At 41.2% G+C, this 21,653-nt stretch overlaps 1 protein-coding gene across 10 annotated transcripts in view; it reads left to right on the top strand.

Annotated features, from left to right (window-relative positions):
* The window catches only part of ptk2ab (protein tyrosine kinase 2ab), an 84,840-nt gene that overhangs the window by 30,499 nt on the left and 32,688 nt on the right, over positions 1–21,653 (top strand). For 6 of the 10 annotated variants that reach the window (XM_063199776.1, XM_063199771.1, XM_063199766.1 and 3 more), the window contains 13 exons: positions 3,958–4,045; positions 4,484–4,563; positions 4,665–4,727; positions 7,137–7,191; positions 8,393–8,533; positions 9,397–9,474; positions 12,843–12,950; positions 14,183–14,300; positions 14,584–14,632; positions 16,881–16,939; positions 18,856–18,873; positions 19,452–19,508; positions 21,344–21,364. In XM_063199776.1, coding sequence (XP_063055846.1) covers positions 3,958–4,045; positions 4,484–4,563; positions 4,665–4,727; positions 7,137–7,191; positions 8,393–8,533; positions 9,397–9,474; positions 12,843–12,950; positions 14,183–14,300; positions 14,584–14,632; positions 16,881–16,939; positions 18,856–18,873; positions 19,452–19,508; positions 21,344–21,364 — 935 coding nt within the window. The remainder of the gene's footprint in view (positions 1–3,957; positions 4,046–4,483; positions 4,564–4,664; positions 4,728–7,136; positions 7,192–8,392; positions 8,534–9,396; positions 9,475–12,842; positions 12,951–14,182; positions 14,301–14,583; positions 14,633–16,880; positions 16,940–18,855; positions 18,874–19,451; positions 19,509–21,343; positions 21,365–21,653) is intronic. The other 4 variants (XM_063199772.1, XM_063199773.1, XM_063199768.1 and 1 more) reach the window with 3 other exon arrangements.

Raw genomic sequence — 21,653 nt, 5'->3', positions numbered from 1 at the left:
GAAACCACTACTTTAGGCGAGAGTCCATTCATTGCCACCTTTCTATCTCAGCAGAGGAGTGATGCAGTTTTAATCATTTATGCCAAGCCTCGTTGTTTCCAGCAGTGATTAAGGCTGCTTTGGCCGGTAGCCCTGTGGCCCTAGTGAGGACAGAGAGAAGAGAGGAGTAACGCCAGGCCTCATTAGTCTACATTGGGCTCCAGTTTCACACTTTCTTCTTGGTCTGGAACCAGAAAACAGCACCTCTGACTTCAGGGCAGGTGGATTGCTGACACTTGCAAATGTAAATGTGTGCACTCACTGCCTCAGCTGTGCCAGTGCTGAGTAAGTCTAGGTGATTCGAGTGAAGAATGTTCAATGCAAAACTTTTTTTGATGAATTATCATATTTTCCTTAACTTCAAATAACATTTTCAGGCCTATCCAGAAAATGAGGAGTTAAATGAAGTGAGGTAGGAACTCATGGAGTCGTGATGTTCATCAGAACCACTAGACTGTTCTTCTGGGGAATTGAATTGTAGAGCTATGAGCTTGTGTTTTGAGTTTTTACAGTAGGTTGGGTTCAGATGCTTTATCTCAATTCCTGTCAATGGCAACACAGTCAGTCAATTCAGTGGTCAATGGCAATTCAGTGTACTGACTGTTTGGCTCATACAGTCATAGGAAAAAGTTTGTACACCCTTTGAAATTTCTTATATTTCTGTCAAAATTGGTCATAAAACATGGTCTGATCTTCCCGGAAAGCACAAGAAGGAACAATCAGAGTCTGCTTTAACTAATTCCGCCCAAACATTTACTTATCATATTTGTATTGCCCCTAAGATGTAAACATTCACAGGACAGCAAGGCATAAGTAAGAACACCCTTGCATTCAATAGGTTTTAACCCTTAGTCTGTGTTTAACCGGAGTTAGTCTGTGTTTAACCAACTGAGCCCTGAGGAAGGTCAGTAGACCGAAAGCTTGGCCTATTATTAAAAAGAACACAAAGGGTGCAGACATTTTTCTTTCAACCCTCAGTTAGTTGCAATAACCTTAACCAGACGCGTCCTGTAATTGCAGATCAGATTAACAAAGCAATATGGATGTATCTTGTCTCCATCTTCTTGACAAAACTGCCCCTCTTCAGCAAGGCTTCTTGGATGTCTGGAGTGAACAGCTTTCTTGACTTCATGCCATATCATCTCAATTGTTTTTTTTTCTCAGAGCTTTGACTGGGCTATTCCAGAATGTGTATTTCATTGTTATGAAGCCATTCTAAAGTCGTTGTGCTTCTAAAATATGGGTTGTTGTTGTCCCATTTCAGCAACCATCCTCTTGTGTGCTTTCACTGTGTGACAGACCACCTCACGGTTTTTCTGTAGAATGTCTCAAACTTCAGAGTTCATTGTTCCACCGATAATAGCAAACTGACAAGGGACTGAGGCAGCAAGGTAGCCGCATATAATGGTGCTCCTGACACCATATTTAACAAATCCGGAGGTCCTCCTTGTGTGAGCTCACAAAGCTGAGCGGAATTACACAAGGGTACACGAGGGTCTGCTGACAGTCGTATTAGCATGAGTTGCGTGTGACAAGGTGTACGTGGATTGAGTCTGGAGATTTACTGAAGATCTTTAGCTTCAGGAATCTCTCCCCTCATTTGTAATTTAGCATCCTGGCCAAATAAACTTGTTATACCAGCCTGAAAGGAGACATGCCTCTCCCCCTTCTCCTCTGTAATATTCTCTCAAAGCTGCATATGATCACAAGGTGAAACACAGTATCACACAGCTGTCAAGATGCTAACACACAGATGACTCATATTGCGTGGGCACAAGAAGGATTGCCTTCATAAGAAGGTTTTTCTCCCATCTGTAATCATTGCCATATGTAGTGAGTGGCTAGCCAGACAGAGGCCTTTAATTACCTGTCTCATTCACCCTCTGTCCATGAGCCCTCCGTCTGAGGCTGAGTGAAAGTGTGTGTAGCCCCTGAGCTTGACATGATGGGGCTTGATAGATGCCTCACTCCCTACTAAAGTGCTCATCAGTGTCCACTGACATGGGCCTCTGTTCTGTTCAAACGGCCCTTTGCCAGTATCAGTATTGGAGTCTAAATGGAGGAGGAGGACAGTGACGATGTCAGAGACTGACGATGTCAGAGACAGACGATGTCAGAGACAGACGATGTCAGAGACAGTGACGATGTCAGAGACTGACGATGTCAGAGACAGACGTGCCACTAACGTACCCTGTTGTCAGAAAATGAATCAGGCAAATAGAGAGGTGCTGTCTCCCTGCACAAGAGTGTAAAAACCTGCCATAGGCAAGGGGTGTAGCCTAAAAAGTCTTTGGAATGCCTCTGTATCTAACAGGGAAGTACTGCAACCAATCAGTGCACTGGATGTACAGCTCCAGGCCTTTTTATTAGAATACCATGAAAAAGTTGATTTATTTCCATAATTCCATCAATAATGTTAAACTGTCATGGATTGTAGATTCATGGCCCAGTTTTTTAACTATTCCAATCATTAATTTTTTTCTTTTTATATACGTTGGCCTTCCAGCTCAAAAAAAACATGAATTGGGGAATTCGCATTATTAGAATATTGTTATAAAATCACTTTTTTCTTCATCAAAATTCGGGTCACATTAAATCAGTTGAAATTTGGTACTTTCTACATAACATGCAATGGTCAATACTTGGTTAGGACATTCTCTGTCTTCATAATGGCCATGATGCGTTTAACATTGAAGTCGATGGCAAAAACAGTGCATGGGAGTTATGGAAGCCCAGATATCCTTGATGCTTTGCTGTCAGCTGTTCTTGTTTGTTGACCTGGTACCCCACACTTCACTCTTCAATATACCCTGTAGATTTCCATGCCACGTTTTGGCGCCAACTCACCAGTTTAATTCTAAATAACCAAAAATGGAACCCCATTGAAAATGAATGGGGTTTTATTTCTGTTGAGTTAGAACTAAACTGGTGAGTTAACACCAAAACGTGGCGCGGAAATCTTCGGGTATATTGAAGAGGGTAGTGTGGGGCACCAGGTCAACAAACAAGAACAGCTGACAGCAAAGCATCAAGGATATCTGGGCTTCCATAACTCCCATGCACTGTTTTTGCCATTGACTTCAATGTTAAACGCATCATGGCCATTATGAAGACAGAGAATGTCCTAACCAAGTATTGACCATTGCATGTTATGTAGAAAGTACCAAATTTCAACTGATTTAATGTGACCCAAATTTTGATGAAGAAAAAAGTGATTTTATAACAATATTCTAATAATGTGAATTCCCCAATTCATGGGTTTTTGAGCTGGAAGGTCAACGTATATGAAAAGAAAAAAAATAATGATTGGAATAGTTAAAAAAAACTGGGCCATGAATCTACAATCCATGACAGTTTAACATTATTGATGGAATTATGGAAATAAATCAACTTTTTTATGGTATTCTAATAAAAAGGCCTGGAGCTGTATGTAGCTCTGGTGCGTGTAGTGCTCAAGATTTACTGAACTGAACTAAGAGTGGACCTCATTGGCAACCGAAAGGACCACCACCCATCACAGCTCTGGTGCATTGCTCCATATACTGTATGCTAAGTACTACAACCACCACAGCCGATACTTTGAATGTACAAGGCTAGTCATTCTGGACCAGAATCTGAACGTTTTTTTTTTATGAGTTCTTACCGCACAATATACGTTAATTTTGCAAAAAGTAGTTAAGTTGTAAGCTTCAAAAAGAATTCCACAGAAGATGTCCAGTTGCTTATTACTATGCGTGTAAGTCTTTGGATAAGTTATGTGGGCTGACTTATCCTATCTGAAATGCAAAGTCAGAATAAAAGGCTTTCAGTGGAGCTGTGTGGAATAGGTACACTTTTCATACTCCCAACCGACAAGTTTTCATACCACCACACAAGTCATCCAAAATCAAGTTGTGTTTTTTTTTATTATTATTTCAGGTATGAACTACGGATACGCTATTTGCCAAAAGGGTTTCTGAACCAGTTCACTGAAGACCAGCCAACACTAAACTACTTTTATCACCAGGTGGGTTTGATGATTTAATAAAGAACTGCAGAGGCAGACATGTTGGGGAAAGCAGAGCATTCTGAAACGGCATCCACTTTCGTGACTACATACTGCACTAATGTTTGAGCTGGCCCAGTCCCGGGGTAGACTCACTTTGTGTGTGTGCGTGTGTGTGCATGTGCGTGTAATGTACTTTGATACAAAAGCCTTCTTGGCATCTGTACTTATTGTTCTGTATATTTCCCGGGCACTTTATATCTACAAGTGTTGTAGGCTATGATTATGTTTTTTGTTAAAAAGCGTCTACCAAATGCAATGCAATGTAATTTAATGTAATCAACTTTGCAGTAGAGTTCTGAGAGAACTTGTCATTTTTTTCAGCCACACACTTCATCAGATATTGGCACACACTAGCCATGTAGAGGTCTATACATTTGCCAATGCTTTGTCTTTCAGGTAAAAAGCGACTATATATTGGAGACGGGAGATCAAGTAGACCAAGACATTTCTCTGAAACTCGGCTGCCTTGAAATCAGGTGAAACAGACATACTTATACATATTGTTGGGAAAATGTTTGTCCATAATGAGTAGCCATTTTATTGCTGTCCTCTCATTGCTTATCTGCGTTCTCTGCAGGAGGTTCTTCAGAGACATGAGAGGAAATGCACTGGACAAGAAGTCAAATTATGAATTATTAGAGTAAGTTCATCCATTGGTTCTTTTATTATTATAACAGCCTTTTCATCTACAGTTTGAAAGGCTGTACAGTGAAATACATTGAATGGACTGCCAGATAATAGGGTTACACTTAACTTGCACTGGCTTCATATGTACCGTTATGACAACAATCTCATAATGGTGACACAGTCATGAACGAGTCATAAACATGATGTCAATGTCATAAACGTTTTATGGTCATGAAAAGTTGACATTGTTAGGGCTGTCTTTACCATAACCGAATGTCACTTAATGACAGTCATAAAATGTTTATGACATTGACATAATGTTTATGACACATGAATTACTGCGTTACGACACTGTTATGACACTTATGTCATATGTATGATGCCAGCGTCAAGGAAAGTGTTACCTGTAACCTAGTAACTGTCAACATAAGTAACAAGTCCTGTATTTAACACCTTTATGGAATAGATAGAAAACCAGTGAATGCCACAAACCACTCAGCGAGTTGCACATTATAAATGAATATTTGAATATTTTAAGAACAGGATTGTGCATGCCCATAGCTAGCGATTCAGAAACAAAGACATTTACCTAATAAAAAAGGCAGTAGCAAACATTAAATTGTTAGTGGGAACCGTTCTATATTGCACTGCAGACAATTCAGAAAAGGGGCTAAATCCGCTATAGCAGGCTTGTCCTTTTTCAGTGCCATGGTTCCTTTTGGGTCTTTGTCACAGCACGCTCCCTCCCGCCTCTCTGCACTGTGCATGTTTAGGACTCAGTGCCAGTGTGTGTAGTAAATATGGGTCAGCATGAATGAACGATCTGCCAGAGCATGCTATTTATAGCAGGACAACTAATACACACAGGCAAACACGTACACAGATCTCCATGGATATCTGTGCCACCGTGGCATCTGTAGTGTTGCTTTTCACAGACTTATGATATTATCTTGCATGTGTTTGTTTTTTCTTTGCATAGTTGTAACCAGTTGATTGCACTGCCTTTGGTTGTAACTGTAACGAAGACTAATTCTGAGTACAGTAGTTGTCGTGCGATGCTGTTCCTTTGTAGGTATTTTTTAAGTCTAGCACAGTTGGACCATGCACAGCCCCATGGCTCGCGTTGCTGTCAGCACCAGCCTCTCACTCTGCTGGCCTATTTTGCATCGCTCTGGTTGTTTACCACTATCAGCTGTCATCTGCCAGGCTCATGTTATCGCATCTTGCTGCCTCCTCTACGCAGTCATGTGTGTAGACCAGTGGTTTTCAAAGTGGGGGTCAGGTTCACCTGGGGGGCCGTGAACAGATGCTGTAAGAGGCTGTGAGAGGTTGGCAGAAAAGTAGAGCAAAAAATATATATAATTGAATAAAATAAATGACTAAAGTAAAGCAAAACAATGTTTCCATTAGTTTCTGCATTTTAATAATCTATTGTATTGCATCTCTGGTGGAGGATCTACGGTGACCTGTGTTATGGTCATCATCTTTATAATGTATTTATTAGGTTTTGTGGTGGGATGGGTTTTGGGATGCACCAATTCCATCGAGTTTGTGAAGGGGGGGTTGCTCAGAAAAAAGTAGTGTGGCACGGCCCATGTGAGGGGCCCTTGGCTGAACTTTACTGCTACTGTATATAGGGGGCTGTGTAATGGTGAAGTTTGGGAACCCCTGGCGTAGATGATGAGAAAGTCGTGAGCCACTATCCTATCAGCCCTTTTGTTCAGTAGACAAATCATGGTGCATACAGCTCTCTATGCAGATGCTAAGGTGGCCTTGTGGTCAGAGCCGCCTGGCTGGACATAGAAGGGACAAGCTGAGGTAGTCACACTAATAAATCATGTCGGCCCACACGCTATTGCTAATAGTAGCTAGCAACAGTGACAGAATGCTAATAAGGATTCCACCCACAGTAACATTACTTTTCACAAGAATCCCACAATCCTAGATGTAAATGGAAAACATCATATCAGCATCAGATCTGTCTTTTCCAAAGCTTTTAGGAAGAAAAACGTGTTTTTTTAAAACGTTAATTGGACTTTAAGTGAGGCCAGGTCTTTCCTTTGTTTCACATTCTTATGAAGAAAAAAAACGCAGAATCATGTGTAGTTCCAGTTAGTATTTGTTTTTGAAAAAAGTGGGCTTATTCCAGAACATATTCCAGCACATTTAGTCACTTGCCAAATTATGTTGGCTCAGAACAAGTGGTAATACAAGGAATGACATGGAGGTTCATGTTTCAGAAAACAAAACTACAAGTCTCTTATATTAGGAGTCAACTTAAATTGGTGGGTGGGTGACTAAACCACCACCTTGTTGGCCCTGTGTCTGAGAAGCAAGATATTCCTATGGCTGCCCTGATTCGCATGGTTGTGTACAGTGTCGCTGAACAAACTGATCGTTATCTTTTTCCTTACTTGCACAGAAAAGACGTGGGCCTGAGAAGATTCTTCCCCAAGGGTTTGCTGGAGTCTGTCAAGGTGAGTGTGATCAGCCGAGGGCAGAGAACCTCTGCAGTGAAAGGCCCTTTTCTCACATAGATTTCCCAGCACATGCAGTGTCACTGTTCTCTCATGTGACTATTAACTGCACTGATGCCTGAGCAGGCCCAGTCCAGGGGCAGACTTTAAGGCATGCTGTGTTCGGGTGTGTGTGTGTGTGTGTGTGTATGTCTCTACTCTACTTAACCCTGTGCTTATGTAGTAGTAATCATACCATATTAAAAAAATCACTATCCCTTCTTCGCATATGCACTTATTGTTCTGTGTATTTCCTGTGCACTTTGTATCTCCAAGCGTTGTATGCTATGATTGTGTCCTCGATTGTAAGTTGCTTTGGACAAAAGCGTTTGCCTAATGTAATGCAATTGCCAGCATGAATAGTAAGTCAAACAATTCAACTGTCTCAGATTTATGACATAACATTACATTTAGAGAGCGCTCTAATCCAAAGCCTTACAAAAGAGCACATGACAGCAACATGCAATATGTGAAGAAATATATGCAGGTGAGGTTCAGATGGCTATGAGTGCTCCAGAAATGTATAGTCTTTTTACATGGTGTCAGTATTTGACTCTCATAGGTGTGTAGACACGCAGGCACACACACACAAACACACAAACACACAAACACACAAACACACAAACACACACACACACACACACACACACACACACACACACACACACACACACACACACACACACACACACACACACACACACACACACACACACACACACACACACACACACACACACACACACACACAGATGCTACTCCAGTGTACACAGCTGTTCCAGACATCTGCCGATGATGACAGACAATTGTATTCATTTGTCTTTGTAAGCCATACTTCAAAAGAGCTCTTGTTGGATTCCTAATATTGTTAGATAGACATAGCCTTGATTGTTAGAGGTTAATTAGCCTTGTGCAAATACATGCTCTGTATTTACAGTTCCATCGCTCATGTAAATTGCCCTCTCCCAAGTGTCTGGGTTCATCGATTTTAATTACGCTAATCCCCTTTTTTCTTGAAAAGATTAATATGCTGTAAAGTCAGCACTTTTGTTTGCATTTTTTGTTCTCTGAATGAAAACAGTAATTCTTAACTACTTTTGCATTTTCTTTTAAAAGAACCACCAGTTTTCTCAGCAGTTTTTTCTCTTTTCTTCTTCCTCAGGCAAAAACACTGCGTAAGCTGATCCAACAAACCTTCAGACAGTTTGCCAACCTCAACGACGCCCAATGCATCCTCAAGTTTTTTGAAGTGCTCTCGCCTATCCACAGATTTGACAAAGAATGTTTTAAATGTGCTCTTGGGGTAAGTGTTGCTGCCATAATAATACGTTTTACATTTCAATGCATACACTAAAAAGCTACGTTTTTGCTGTACCTACTGCATGTTCCAAGAAATACATGTTCTGTTTTGTTTTGATTCAAAATAACAATGAGCAAAAGGCGCTGAAGTTGTATAGTACTTTTGTTGTGTATTTGAGTTATTTCTTCGGGTTATCTTTCAATCTTGCTTCTTGGGTACTAGGGCTGTAACGATACACTCAACTCAACAGTCGATTCATGTCACGATTTGTGACTTACGGCTCGATACACCACACAATGTTTAGCCAAGATTATAACATTTGAAAAGAAATAAAACTATGATAGTTTATATGTAGAATAGTTACAAGAGGCTGCTATTTTTTTTCTCAAAAGTTGAACAACAATAATAATGATGATGATTTGAAGCTTGTAAGCACCATTACATCATATCCTGTGGTTGTTTTCTGGACTAAAGGGTAACAGACTCTTGAAAGACATATCACCATACTGCCATCTTGCACTGCGATACAGTATCATGACGTATCATGATCTCTCTGTTCAATACAATATCGTTACAGCCCTATTGGGTACCTTTATGTGGCTCAGTAAACTGCATGTGTCTCACCAAAAACCTTTCTTAAACCTGGAACTATGTATGTAAACCGAAAAAAAAACCATTGTGTTACAAAACAGAAGCTACATTTCAGCATGAAATGTAATGTTACAATGTAATGTTCTGTACTATAATAGAATAGTGGATAGTCTAGCTGTGCCATTGCACTGGAGCTGTGCTTGGTCTTTTTGATTTAAAAAGCCTCTGTGAAATGCAATATTGAAATGTAATGGGAACATGTGTGTTGTTGACAGTCTAGTTGGGTCATTGCCGTGGAACTGGCCATTGGTCCTGAGGAGGGCATCAGCTACCTCACTGATAAAGGCTCCACGGTAACCACATCTCTTACCCGCTTTCCCTCTTGTCTATGACTATAAAAGCTATTGTGTGTATGTGTCCAACTTTTTTCTGTATTCACTCTGACTTAATTTATATTTTATGTAAATATTTATTTATATTCATTACTTCTGCCAAGGAGGTAATGTTTTCGGTCGTGTTGGTTTGTTTGTCTGTCTGTCCGTTTGTTTGTTTGTTTGTTTGTCAGCAGCATAACTCAAAAACTAATCAACGGATTTGGACGAAACTTTCTGGAGTTGTTAGCAGGGGTGATAGCAGTCCGGCGCCGCGCCGGAAATCCGGCGTAGCGTGGCTGTAGAAAAAAATAAAATAATAATTTCCCCAAAATTAATAAAATAATAAACTATCGCGTAGGCCTTCATTAATGTATGGTGAAAATAAATGAGCGCGCAACAGCCTGTTGTAAGAGACGCGAAAGGAACCCAAATGAGCAGCAGCCCATAATTGTATCATCCCGACATCTTACTGAAAAATGTATCAATTTGTTACGTCTTGCTCTTGAGTCACTCACCACATCACTGGCGGCAGTCTTCTAGTTCTAGTGAAAGGAGAAGTAGATTGGCTGTCAGCACAGTAAAGAGAGTTCTAGGCCCCTACTGGTTACCCTTCTCAGATATTTTCACTGTCGACGGAGGCAAATCCAAAAATGGCATCTCGTTATACTGAAGAAACGGAAGAAAGTACTATAGGCCAAGTCTAGACCATTTGGATTCCGATAAAAATTAGCAACTATTGTTAGCACAAATCCACATGGCTTGCTAGTTGTGATGGGTGTGTTGAACCGTGTGGATGTCAGTGGAATACTAGTGAAATTCTGTGATCAAGAAAACGTTTGAAGGTAAGGCCATTTAGTTATTAATTTGCCCACTGTGGCATGTTGGCTTGGGCCCGAATGATTTTGCCTTGCGCAGGTTACTCCAAAAACTGATCATAAACGGCTTATTGATGCGCATAAACGGGCTCAGTGAGAGTATATGTTTGAAATAGGTTCGTCTATTTTCCTCATTTATGTGCGCTAAATTTATCTGCGCAATGTTGACAAACTTTGATGGAGATGGACGTTCTTTCAAAAAAAGTCTGTATGCTCAAAACGGTAGGCTATGCTATGCCCGTCATGATACTTTTTTTCTAGGTGTAGTGCGTAAATGTGGTCTGCATTGGAATAGCGGCTACCATTGCGACATGTCCAAATGACAATGGAATGCTTGGATCGCTAATGTTTGGCAAGCCTAGTTAGCCTACACCCCTTGTAGGCTAGTGTGAGCTGAGTTCGTGGATTTTGGTCTACTGTTGATTGAGGGATGGTGCTTTGCGTCATTCCTGACAAACCACGTGTCAAACTGATTTCAGGGAGATGTTTATATTAGTTATGCTGACTAAACCAACGCGCTCTGTGAAAACCCCCAAACAGCCTCGCACAGGTTCACACAGCCTTTCTCTCTCGCGCGCTCCCTGTCGTAGCCCTTCTGCGTAATCGAATCCAGTTATTCCACGCACGATGCACAGGTTGTATTGTCTGCACGCTCTGGGCTACTTAATCCCTACTCTCGGGCAGGGGGCAATTGTCAATATCAGACTCTCATGAACTTCAAATACTTGGCTTGCGTTCATGTGGCCACCACGGTGTCACCTAGACATGCAGTGAATGTTCATCTTATCTTCACGCCCTGTGCTATTTTCATGTAGCTTAAAATTCGGTCCTGTCTTTGTTTTTGTTGCTTTCTGTTATCTTTTCAACTCGTACATTGTAATGGGCGTGTGTACACGCGAGTGATTTTCATGTATTTTAATTGACTACAACCCAATGCGAAAGTCGCGCAGTAGTCACACAGGCTATATATACTGTCCTGTTCGTAATAACCACTGGTTCTGTCATCCGTGGAGTCGAAATATGCGATGTGAACGTGGGCCTGCATGTAGCCAATCATGCGCTTGTGCCCTAAATATCATGTACCGGTAATTTAAAGGGCGTTTCCCTACAACGGAAAGGCAGGGAGGGGTTATAGCACAGCCCTTAAATAATCTGTGGTTATAGGTAGACCATGGGGCCACGAGAGTAGGCTATCTAAACGTATGTCCAGTAGCCTATACAAGTTATATGAGCAATGTCCCAATGAAAATGAAACTTATCAGCTTGCAGCAAATGTCATGTCATTTAAAAGTATTGCTCAATTAATTGGTAATCACCTCCTCTATTTTGGACAGAGTGTAGTTACTGTACTTTGGAGTAGTATTGCCTCCTACTGACCTGTCTTGGTATGGCTGCTACATATGTAGCTTTCAGTTAATTCAATGTGGTAAAATATGCACCATGTTTTCAGAAATGCATTCTGGTGTTGAAATGTTGCATTGGTTCAATACCCACCTCAATAACTTTAGTGCAACATCACAAGCCTAGAATGCATTTCTAACTGCATACGTTGGTATTCGTTTTTACAGCTAGAATTGAACGTGGTGGTCAGTTTCTTTCAGCCAAGTGCTGTAGCCTACCAACAGGGAAATGATCTGTGTTTTCGTGAATAACACTATAGAAATAATGCAAAAATGAAAACATTATCTTAAATGTTTGAATAATGTGTTTGAATAATAATAAGGCCTACATTACGTCTCATATGCAGTATGTCCCGTCGTCCCCCGGCCCCCCCCTCCCCGACCAGGAAAAAAGTTCAGGCTCAGGATTTTTTTTCACTATCACCCCTGTGTTACTAATGACCCAAGGAACAAGTGATTAAATTCTGGTGGTGATCCGGATCACGAACCGGAACAAGGACTTTTTGAAAGATTCTGTCAGCAGGATAACTCAAAAACTAATCAACTGATTTGGACGAAACTTTGTGGAGTTGTTAGTAATGACCCAAGGAACAAGTAATTAAATTCTGGTGGTGATCCGGATCACAAACCGGAACCAGGACTTTTTAAAAGATTCTTCACCATTGCTGGCCTATATATCTAGACGCCCCTAGTGACCAGAAATTGAATTGCGGGAACTCCACAAAAAGAAGGCAGAAAGACTTAGAACATTTGACTATGTTACACCCTATCAAGCAGCTTCCTTGGTGGAGGTCTGTGCTCTCTGAATGCTTCTAGTTTATATTTTATTTCATTCATACGTGTATTTTGTGTAAATTAAAATATTGTTTTTCTTTTCTACTCTGCCTCTCCCTCTTTGTCCTTGGATGCTGCTAATGTAAAGTAATGCTAAAGAAGAGTTATTATGATGAGTAATAAAGAGTTAAGTTTGTTCAGCATTGCACTGAGTTCACTTCTCCTTAATTGGGTGATGATGAATAAAGGTTTTCTTCCTGTACTCTGCCCCTCCCTCTCTGTTTTCGGATGGTGTTAGCCCACCCACTTGGCCAACTTTACGCAGGTGCAGAGCATCCAGTACTCCTCCGTGGAGGAGAAGGAGAGGAAGGGCATGCTGCTGCTGGATGTAGCGGGAGCGCCCGAGGTACTGTACTGGCACTAGCAGACATTTGGCATCATCAGCATATGTAAGGCATAATGTTTGGCGAGAAGGTCCCTGTCGTGGAATACAATGCAATGCAACACAGTGCAATATGTATTTATATAGCACAATATCACAACTATGAACTACACACACACACACACACACACACACACACACACACACACACACACACACACACACACACACACACACACACACACACACACACACACACACGTGTGTCCGGAATAATAATAGTCCTAAAAAAGAGATTGATCTGGCTGAGCTGAGCTATTCCACAACAGGGGCCAAAAGTTATCCCACTTATTACATGACTGCCCATACAGTAGATTATTCTTTGATCATTATAATTATGACAACAGCATACTGATTTGATGTAAAGTTTAGTAATTGCTGAATTAAATTGACTTCCACGTCACAAAATAGTTTGTTGACTTCCAAACTTGTTTTGCCATTGTAGAACACCACACAAAACGGTGTTGCTCAGCAGCCTCAGCTAATTTTGAGCAAGAGGTTACCAGCGATGTTATACGAAGCATAGATGTGTATAGAAATCTTCTATACACATCTATGATACGAAGCACATGAATTGGCGATTTAAAGTCTGTTGCCATTGGCAACGGTTTGACCTTGAATTCACAATTCTAGTATTCAGAAAGATCAGACGCTGCGGTGCCCCATTCAAGTGAATTGTGCATTTTTACAGACAAGTTGGTTAATTAGCTAAACCAGCGTAGTAGATATTTTCAGCACCTTGCCATTATACTTTGAAGATGGTAGATCTATCTAGAACGTAGTTATAAGCATAGGTGAGAGTGCAGAGGTAGAGAGAAGATGGTTGTTAATGTGTGTTCACTGTCATTACCAGTCTCTTTTTGCACTTCTGTTACTATCAGTATTATATGATTAATCCTAATATAAAGTAATCTAATAATATAATCTACTGTTGTTTAATCTAATCTAGTCTAATCTACTAATTTCTATTCATAGTCTTTAATCCAAAGGTGATTGAAATGTTCCCACACTTCACTTCGTCATGCCCATTTCACCTGGGTCTTTTGCCAGTCGAGTTGGCGATTAATTGCAGTTAATTTTAATCGATTAATGCTTTGATGGACTAAAGTCGATTGTTGACATCCCGAAATCCGATATGATCTAATCTACTGTTGTTTAATCCAGTCTAATCTGGTCTAATCTCTCCTCTTCCTCAGCCACTTGCTGTGACCACGCCGTGTCTGACCACAGCTGAGAATCTGGCTGACCTGATTGATGGCTACTGCCGCCTGGTCCACGGGGCCTCGCGCTCCTTCATCGTCCGCGTACACAAAGGTCAATAGCCGTCCTTAGTTGCAATTTGTGTGTTTTTTAATCTCTCCTTTTTTTTCTTTGACGGTTTTTAGCTCTTATTGTGTTATTGTTCGCTTGCCTCCGAGACCATCTTGTTTCTTATTATTCTGAGGACTCTTCCCTAGTTCTGCTGCCTATGTCTTGATTGTGCTGGTAATTTCAGATGAAAGTTTTGCTTGTGAGTCTTATCATGCTGAAGGTTTGAGAGTGTTGGTGCTTCCACTTATGCACATGTGCTTTGTTGTTGTTTTTTTATACCCAACAGAGGGAGAGAGAGAGAGAGCTCTGCCCTCCATACCCAAATCTATGCCAAAGTAAGTACATTTTCGATGGCCTTTTACAATGTTACCATTTTATGATGATGACTGGATGATGATGATTATGATGATAATGCTATGCTGCTGTGACTCCCTTTTTAATTTAATTTATTATCATATCTCTCTTACATATCTTTTAGCGTATTAGGTCCTGTGTCTGTATGTATGTTTTGCACTAGTTGTATATACAGTCCCAGGAAAAAGTTTGTACACCCTTTGAAATTTCTTACATTTCTGTCACAATTGATCATAAAACATGGTCTGACCTTCCCGGAAATCTCAAGAAGGAACAACCAGAGTCTGCTTTAATTAATTCCACCCAAACATTTACATGTTATCATATTTTTATTGGTCATAAGGCCATAACATTCACAGGAGAGCAGGGCATAAGTAAGTACACCCTTGCATTAAGTAGGTTTTAACCCTCAGTTAGTTGCAATATCATCAACCAGACTTGTCCTGTAGTTGCAGATCAGACTAACAAATCAATCTGAATTTATCTGGTCTCCCTCTTCTTTAGAGAACTGCCTCTCGTCAGCAAGGTTTGTGGGATGTTTGGAGTGCATAGCTTTCTTGACTTCATGCCATATAATCTCAATCGTTTTCTGTCAGAGCTTTGACTGGGCTATTTCAGAATGTGTATTTCATTATTATGAAGCCATTCTAAAGTCAATTTGCTTCTAAAGTATGGGTTGTTGTCACATTTCAGGACCCATACTCTTGTGTGCTTCAACTGTGTGACAGACTTCCTCACGTTTTTTCTGTAAAATATCACAATAAATTTGAGTTCATTGTTCCACTGATAATAGCAAACTGTCAAGGGCCTGAGGCAGCAAGGAAGCCGCATATAATGATGCTCCCGCCACCATACTTAGAAGAGGAGATGTAACCAAGAATAGCTAAAAATGGGATTAATTCTGCCAATCTAAAATTAATGGGGTTTCTGACCAAAAAAATATTGCTGCACCTTTGAGGTTTGCGAAAAAGCATTTATATGCTTCATAGAAATACTGCAAAATATTCTGTAGACCAACGTTGAAACCAAAGTTGAATTGTTCAGGGGAACACACAATGTCATGTTTGGAGGAGAACTGGAGAACCACACCTTCACCAAAACATCATCTCCACCTTTGAGTATGGTGGCGGGAGCATCATTATATGCGGCTACCTTCCTGCCTCAGGCCCTTTTCAGTTTGCTATTATCAGTGGAACAATGAACTCAGAAGTTTATCGAGATATTTTACAGAAAAAAGTGAGATAGTCTGTCAAACAGTTGAAGCACACAAGAGTATGGGTCCTGAAATGTGACAACAACCCATACTTTAGAAGCAAATCGACTTTAGAATGGCTTCATAATAATGAAATACATTCTAGAATAGCCCAGTCAAAGCCCTGACAAAAAAACAATTGAGATTATATGGCATGAAGTCAAGAAAGCTATGCACTCCAGACATCCCACAAACCTTGCTGACGAGAGGCAGTTTTCTAAAGAAGAGGGAGACCAGATACATTCAGATTGATTTGTTAGTCTGATCTGCAACTACAGGAAACATCTGGTTGAGGTTATTGTGACTAACTTAGGGTTAAAACCTATTGAATGCAAGGATGTACTTACTTATGCCTTGCTGTCCTGTGAATGTTTACATCTTATGGCCAATGAAAATATGAAAACTTGTAAATGTTGGGGTTGAATTAGTTAAAGCAGACTCTGGTTGTTCCTTCTTGTGATTTCCGGGAAGATCAGACCATGTTTTATGACCAATTTTAACAGAAAGGTAAGAAATTTCAAAGGGTGTACAAACTTTTTCTTGGGACTGTATGTTAATGCTGCAACACATTAATTTCCCCACTGCGGGATAATAAAGGGCGTACTTACTTACTTACGGTGGTAAATCACCAAGCGGTAAACACCAAACTAAACTGAACCCCATAGCTCGGCTTTGTGTTGTGGAGAGCGACATAATGAGGATGCAGCCTCCTCCTGTGCCTCCATGTCTTTAACTGAAGCGTGAGGAATGTGTCAGTGTGTTGCCATGTTGAGTCTGTCCCTCCCCTTTAACTCTGTCGTCAAGCAGCAATCTCCCTCTTCCTCAGTACCCCTCAGTACACTCAAAAGTCAAGTTGTGCAGCCCCATTGCTGCCATCTCCCTGCTCACTTTTGCTCTGTGTGTGAATCTGTCTATCGTGTCCCGTGGAGGATGTATAGTGTTCATCCTCATCATCTCTTCCAACCTTCGCTCCACAGAGTCTCCAACCATGACAAGCGCCTGGAGGGCATCAGGACCAGGGCCATATCCGTCTCTGGTAAGAAAGGTGGGGGGGGACACTTCCTCACATGTCACGGCCACAGCTTTGTGAGTGTCAAATCAAGTCAGCTTTTATTGTTAGTTTCTTCATATGCACAGGTCATACATAGAAATTGAAATGACGTTTCTCTCTCTATACCATGCCAGTACATGAGTCAGTGTTGTATCTGTGTGTGATGTGTGCACTAGTACTACAAAAGAGGTGTGACCGACACCGGTGTTCATTAATAGCAGGTCTGTGGGGTCCAGGCCACATTGATTGCATTTCACCAGTCATACTCTGAATAGGGTTTTATCCAGACATATCTGTAGCTGACACCTTCTGATGCAAAGACCTTTTAGTCCAGGGGTGTCAAACTCATTTTGGTCCGGGGGCTGCATACAACCCATGTGGACCTCAAGCGGGCCGCATTAGTAACATCATCGCAAAAAAAAAAAAAAAACGTAAAGCAGAGGATTAGTGTTCAGTACTATCACGTTGTAAGTGTGTTGAATATGTAGAAAGCAATGCAATACTGATAATCCTATGCAAAATTTCCTTGACTTCATTCATTCATTGCCAACCGTCAATTAATTAAATATGGGACAGTTAATTTTGGCAGGGGGCCTGGGGGGTTTCCCCCAGAACATTTTGTATTTCTTATATGTAATTTCCTGCATTTTCACGCATTCTAACATCCCGTTTCCAGTTTGAGCTTAATAGGAACCAATACAAATCCAATAATTATATCTATTATTTAATTACAACCAATACCAATACAATACGAATAAGAAGTATTAACATTTTATCTCTATATATGAGGTCTATAATATATGAGCTTTATCAAATGCCTGTTACAGTACAAATTCACTATTTATAATAGAAGTGTGATGTGCACTTTACTACATATATACAGTGTAACAGAGGGACCATTTTGTTAATGTCATGCAGGTCTCGATTTTGCCCCGAGGGCCGTAATTGCGCATTCCGGTTATTTCATTAAAAAAAAAAAAAAAAAATTTTTTTTTTTGACATCCGGGCCGGATGGAACCCTCCGGCGGGCCGGATGCGGCCCGCGGGCCGTATGTTTGACACCCCTGTCTTAGACTGATTTGCAGATTTGACATTTACTCTGACGTCAGTGCTGTGTGAGCCAGAGATCTTCAAGAAGCTAGCCTTGGCTTTTCATACACTGTGGGCGAAGACTGCTGAGCACGAACGGAAATTGGGATTTAGCTGTAGCCTGCTTTTAGTCTCTGAGATTAGATCCTTAATAGTTTGGGGTCGGCTGTTTACAGTTATGGCTGTTGTGTAGGGATTAATCTATTTTGTAATGAAATGTAGAAAAAATGTATCAGGCCTTGTGTTTAGAATTGGTACTCTTTTGGAATACATGTAAAAGATCGTCTGCTTACCAGAAACCTGATATTGAGTTGAGATGGAAGCTGTGGCCTGGAATTTGCCGTGAGATACGCATGTCAATTTTATTAGATGGGGTTGGCATGCACTTGTGTGGTGGTAGTTATATATGGTTGTGTATGGTCTGCAAATCTACTGCTTCTCTAGCTTTTAACTTTGAACTAACCATCTTCTCTAAGTGTTTCTTCTTCTCCAAGTGCTTATGTTGTTGCTCTTTGTTCTGTTTTAATCTTGCATTGCCTCTAGCTGAAGAGTGCTTTCCACTCTCCCTCAACCTCAGGAGTGTAATTAGTGTGATGTTCCCTCCATTCTTTCTTTCTCTCTCTCTCTCTCTCTCTCTCTCTCTCGTCATCACCTGTTCCTTAACCTCCATGTCATCTCTGTAGTTTCCTGATTAGGTCTCCTTGCTCTCATTTCTCGCGTCTCCTGGCTGCCCTCATCCTGACCTCTTGTCTTTCTCTCTCTCTCTCTCTCTCTGCAACTCTTAAATCTTTGCATGCTGCATGGATCTTCAGAAGACATAAGCGGAGATGGTAAAGTCTTGTTTATTACAAGTACAAGTTTTGTGTGTGTGTGGGTGCGTGCGTGCGTGCGTGTTCATAGGGGTCATAGTTTCGTTGTCAGTAAAGACAGATTACAGGAAAAAACGAAACAGTTTCAAATGTTGTAACAAGGCGTTACTGAATCCTTTTGTCATCGGGCCAGAGTGCAGACGCTACCGTTAGCTACATTCCTTTAGCCACCTTATCAGAATCCACGGAAACGTCTTCTAGACAGCTGATGGAGACATAGCCCTGGGTTTGGAGCTGGCCATGACATCATGTGTTGTTGCAGATGACACATCTTTGACAGAGGAGGGAAAAGTGCATTCTTGTCTCCCCTCCTCACATCCTTTTGCCCCCTCTCCCTCTTTCCTCTTGATCTTGGTTGAACTTGAGCAGCATTAAGTCATTTGTGCTTCCAAACCTCAAACGGCAATGTGCTGTTTTTTTGACTGTGAGGGTGTGTGTATGCGTGTTTGTCATTGTTGTGTGCATTTGGTGTCCGTGCTGGCTTGTTTGACTGACTTTGTTGTCGTGTAGCCATCAGTGACTTGTCTCGGTTCTCACAGAAACGGACGACTATGCTGAGATCATCGATGAGGAGGACACCTACACCATGCCTTCCAGTAAGTACAGTACAGCAAGCCTCATCAGCTTTTATTAGCTGTAAAAAGTCTTGTGGAATATTCCCTATCTCCCATCTCCAGGATATGAACTCTATCTCCATGAGTCAACCATCGTCTTCTATTTTGTTGAAGTGTGTGAGTGCGAGTGCGTGCGCGAGTGTGCGTGTGCGTGCGTGCAGCTTTAACTTAGATCTACAGTTCTACTCTCTGCTCTACTTTTCTGATGTTTGTGTGTGTAAGCTATCTGTGCTTTACTGTCCAAAAAACTCCCCGGTGTCTCTGGTCCTTGGATGTGCTGGTGACACTTCCACTGCACAGATTTATTGGCAAACTCTTTAACCTCAATAATTGAGAGGAAAGATGTTTAGTTACAATTGCTGTAACCTATCAGCTGTCACAGTAACTCACTATACATTAGATAGATTGTTGACTGTCAATGTGGAAGTTTTGTCTGTGTCATACCGCAAAAAAGATGGATGAGTTCTAATTTAGATGGATTGTAGGTTATAGATTGTTTGTAACAATCCTGGGCTAATGCTGGGCTAATGTAATTAGAGAAGGTTGTTCAGCTAGCCAGTATAAGCTAACCAAGAGGTAGTGGTAAATGAGCTAATGAAAGAGCCTGGAGTGCTTCTTTTTTAAACTAAATGATTGTTCGCTGATTCCTCTACTAACTTTCTGTGTGCGACGCTCATTTCTGGAACAATATTGAAACTACTTATCTGGTGATCTGTGTGTCAGAGGCTCCATGAGCCGCCGTCTTTGTGTAAAAATGGAACGTGGAGGTCGATGGGATTGGCCTAGCTCTTACCTCCATGGCTCTGGTGCCACCAGTGTGTTAGCTGCAGCTTTACAAGCTCTGGTGGCACGGAGTTGAGAATGAGATGGAGCTCATCACTGTACCGTAAGTTTGGACTGAGGAGTTCACACTCTTAAAAAAACCTTTTTTTTTTTTTGTTTTATTCCATGGCAGGATTACATTTCGACCATTGTCTTTGAAGATAAATCAAAGAAAAAAGGATTATAAATGTAGACTCTTTACTGTAGTGTGCTGACAGCCCAGGAGTCCTGTAGAGGGGTGGGGCTAATCGATTCTTGGGCGGGGGTGGGGGAGAGGGTCTGGACTGGAGTGTGCCAGCGGTGTGAGTTTGCTGCCGCTTTACGGCTCAGCTTTGCCAGCTCTGGTGGCACAGAGTTGAGAATGAGGTGGAGCCCATCAGTGGGCCGTCACCCTTGCGCTAAATGCTGACGGCGGGGAGGTGTCATCCACTACACGTTCTACATTAGCTCACTCTGAACTTGAAATCACTCTCTGTGCTAGTGATGTAGGTGTGCCCCAAACTGCTCAAGGTGTTGAATTGATACAGCATGAACAAAAGGCATATGTGAGACAACTGAAGAGTGCACACAATAACTGCTGAAACTGAATATTTAGCACCGTTACTGTTTTGGCCTTATCTGGACTTTTGATCAGTTGCTGACCAAGCGTTGAGTTTGCTATTATACTAATTATATTACTTGGCATTTGAGAGGATTTAGTTGTGAATATGGTCATGTTTTTAAAATGACTATTGGTCTATTGGAACTTGTTTCGTGTCATAGCTTTTCGCTGGTTGGGATGTATATCCTAAGGGCCCAAAAAACTCCTAGCTCTCGTTTGCAACCCTCACCAAATCTCATATTAGTTCATCTTATCTGGCCAGCCAGTGCAACACAAATATTGAATATCTTTTTATACCCTGTCATGACCCAGCAAAATCAATTGACTCCCACATTTCAATGATTGACGTATGTGTTATCCAATGTTGTTTCTCCTTGCATCATCTGCATTGAAGAGTTCTATGGATTAGAAGAAGGTAAAAGGTCTTTCTTTCTCCCTCCCCACCACTCTTGCCTCCCTTTATTTGATTGTTGCTCGTGATGGTGTGCCTTTTGTGATCGTCGACCAATTATTTGTGATCTTGATCTTGATTTGAATGTCGTTGTCCTCCTCTAAGTCAGTGCTCTTATTTGTGTGGAAACCTTGTTTGTGTTTTCAAAGTCTCGAGAGACTCTTTTGTTTTGTGAGACTGCGCAACACAACGCAGCTGCCACTAAAAAAACATGCTTGCTCAAGGTGACCGGCCAATGCTTGGATTCAAATAA

This window comes from Engraulis encrasicolus, chromosome 5 (assembly GCF_034702125.1).
Source record: "Engraulis encrasicolus isolate BLACKSEA-1 chromosome 5, IST_EnEncr_1.0, whole genome shotgun sequence".
NCBI classification, from domain to species: domain Eukaryota; kingdom Metazoa; phylum Chordata; class Actinopteri; order Clupeiformes; family Engraulidae; genus Engraulis; species Engraulis encrasicolus.
This window is presented reverse-complemented; position numbering and strand designations above follow the sequence as displayed.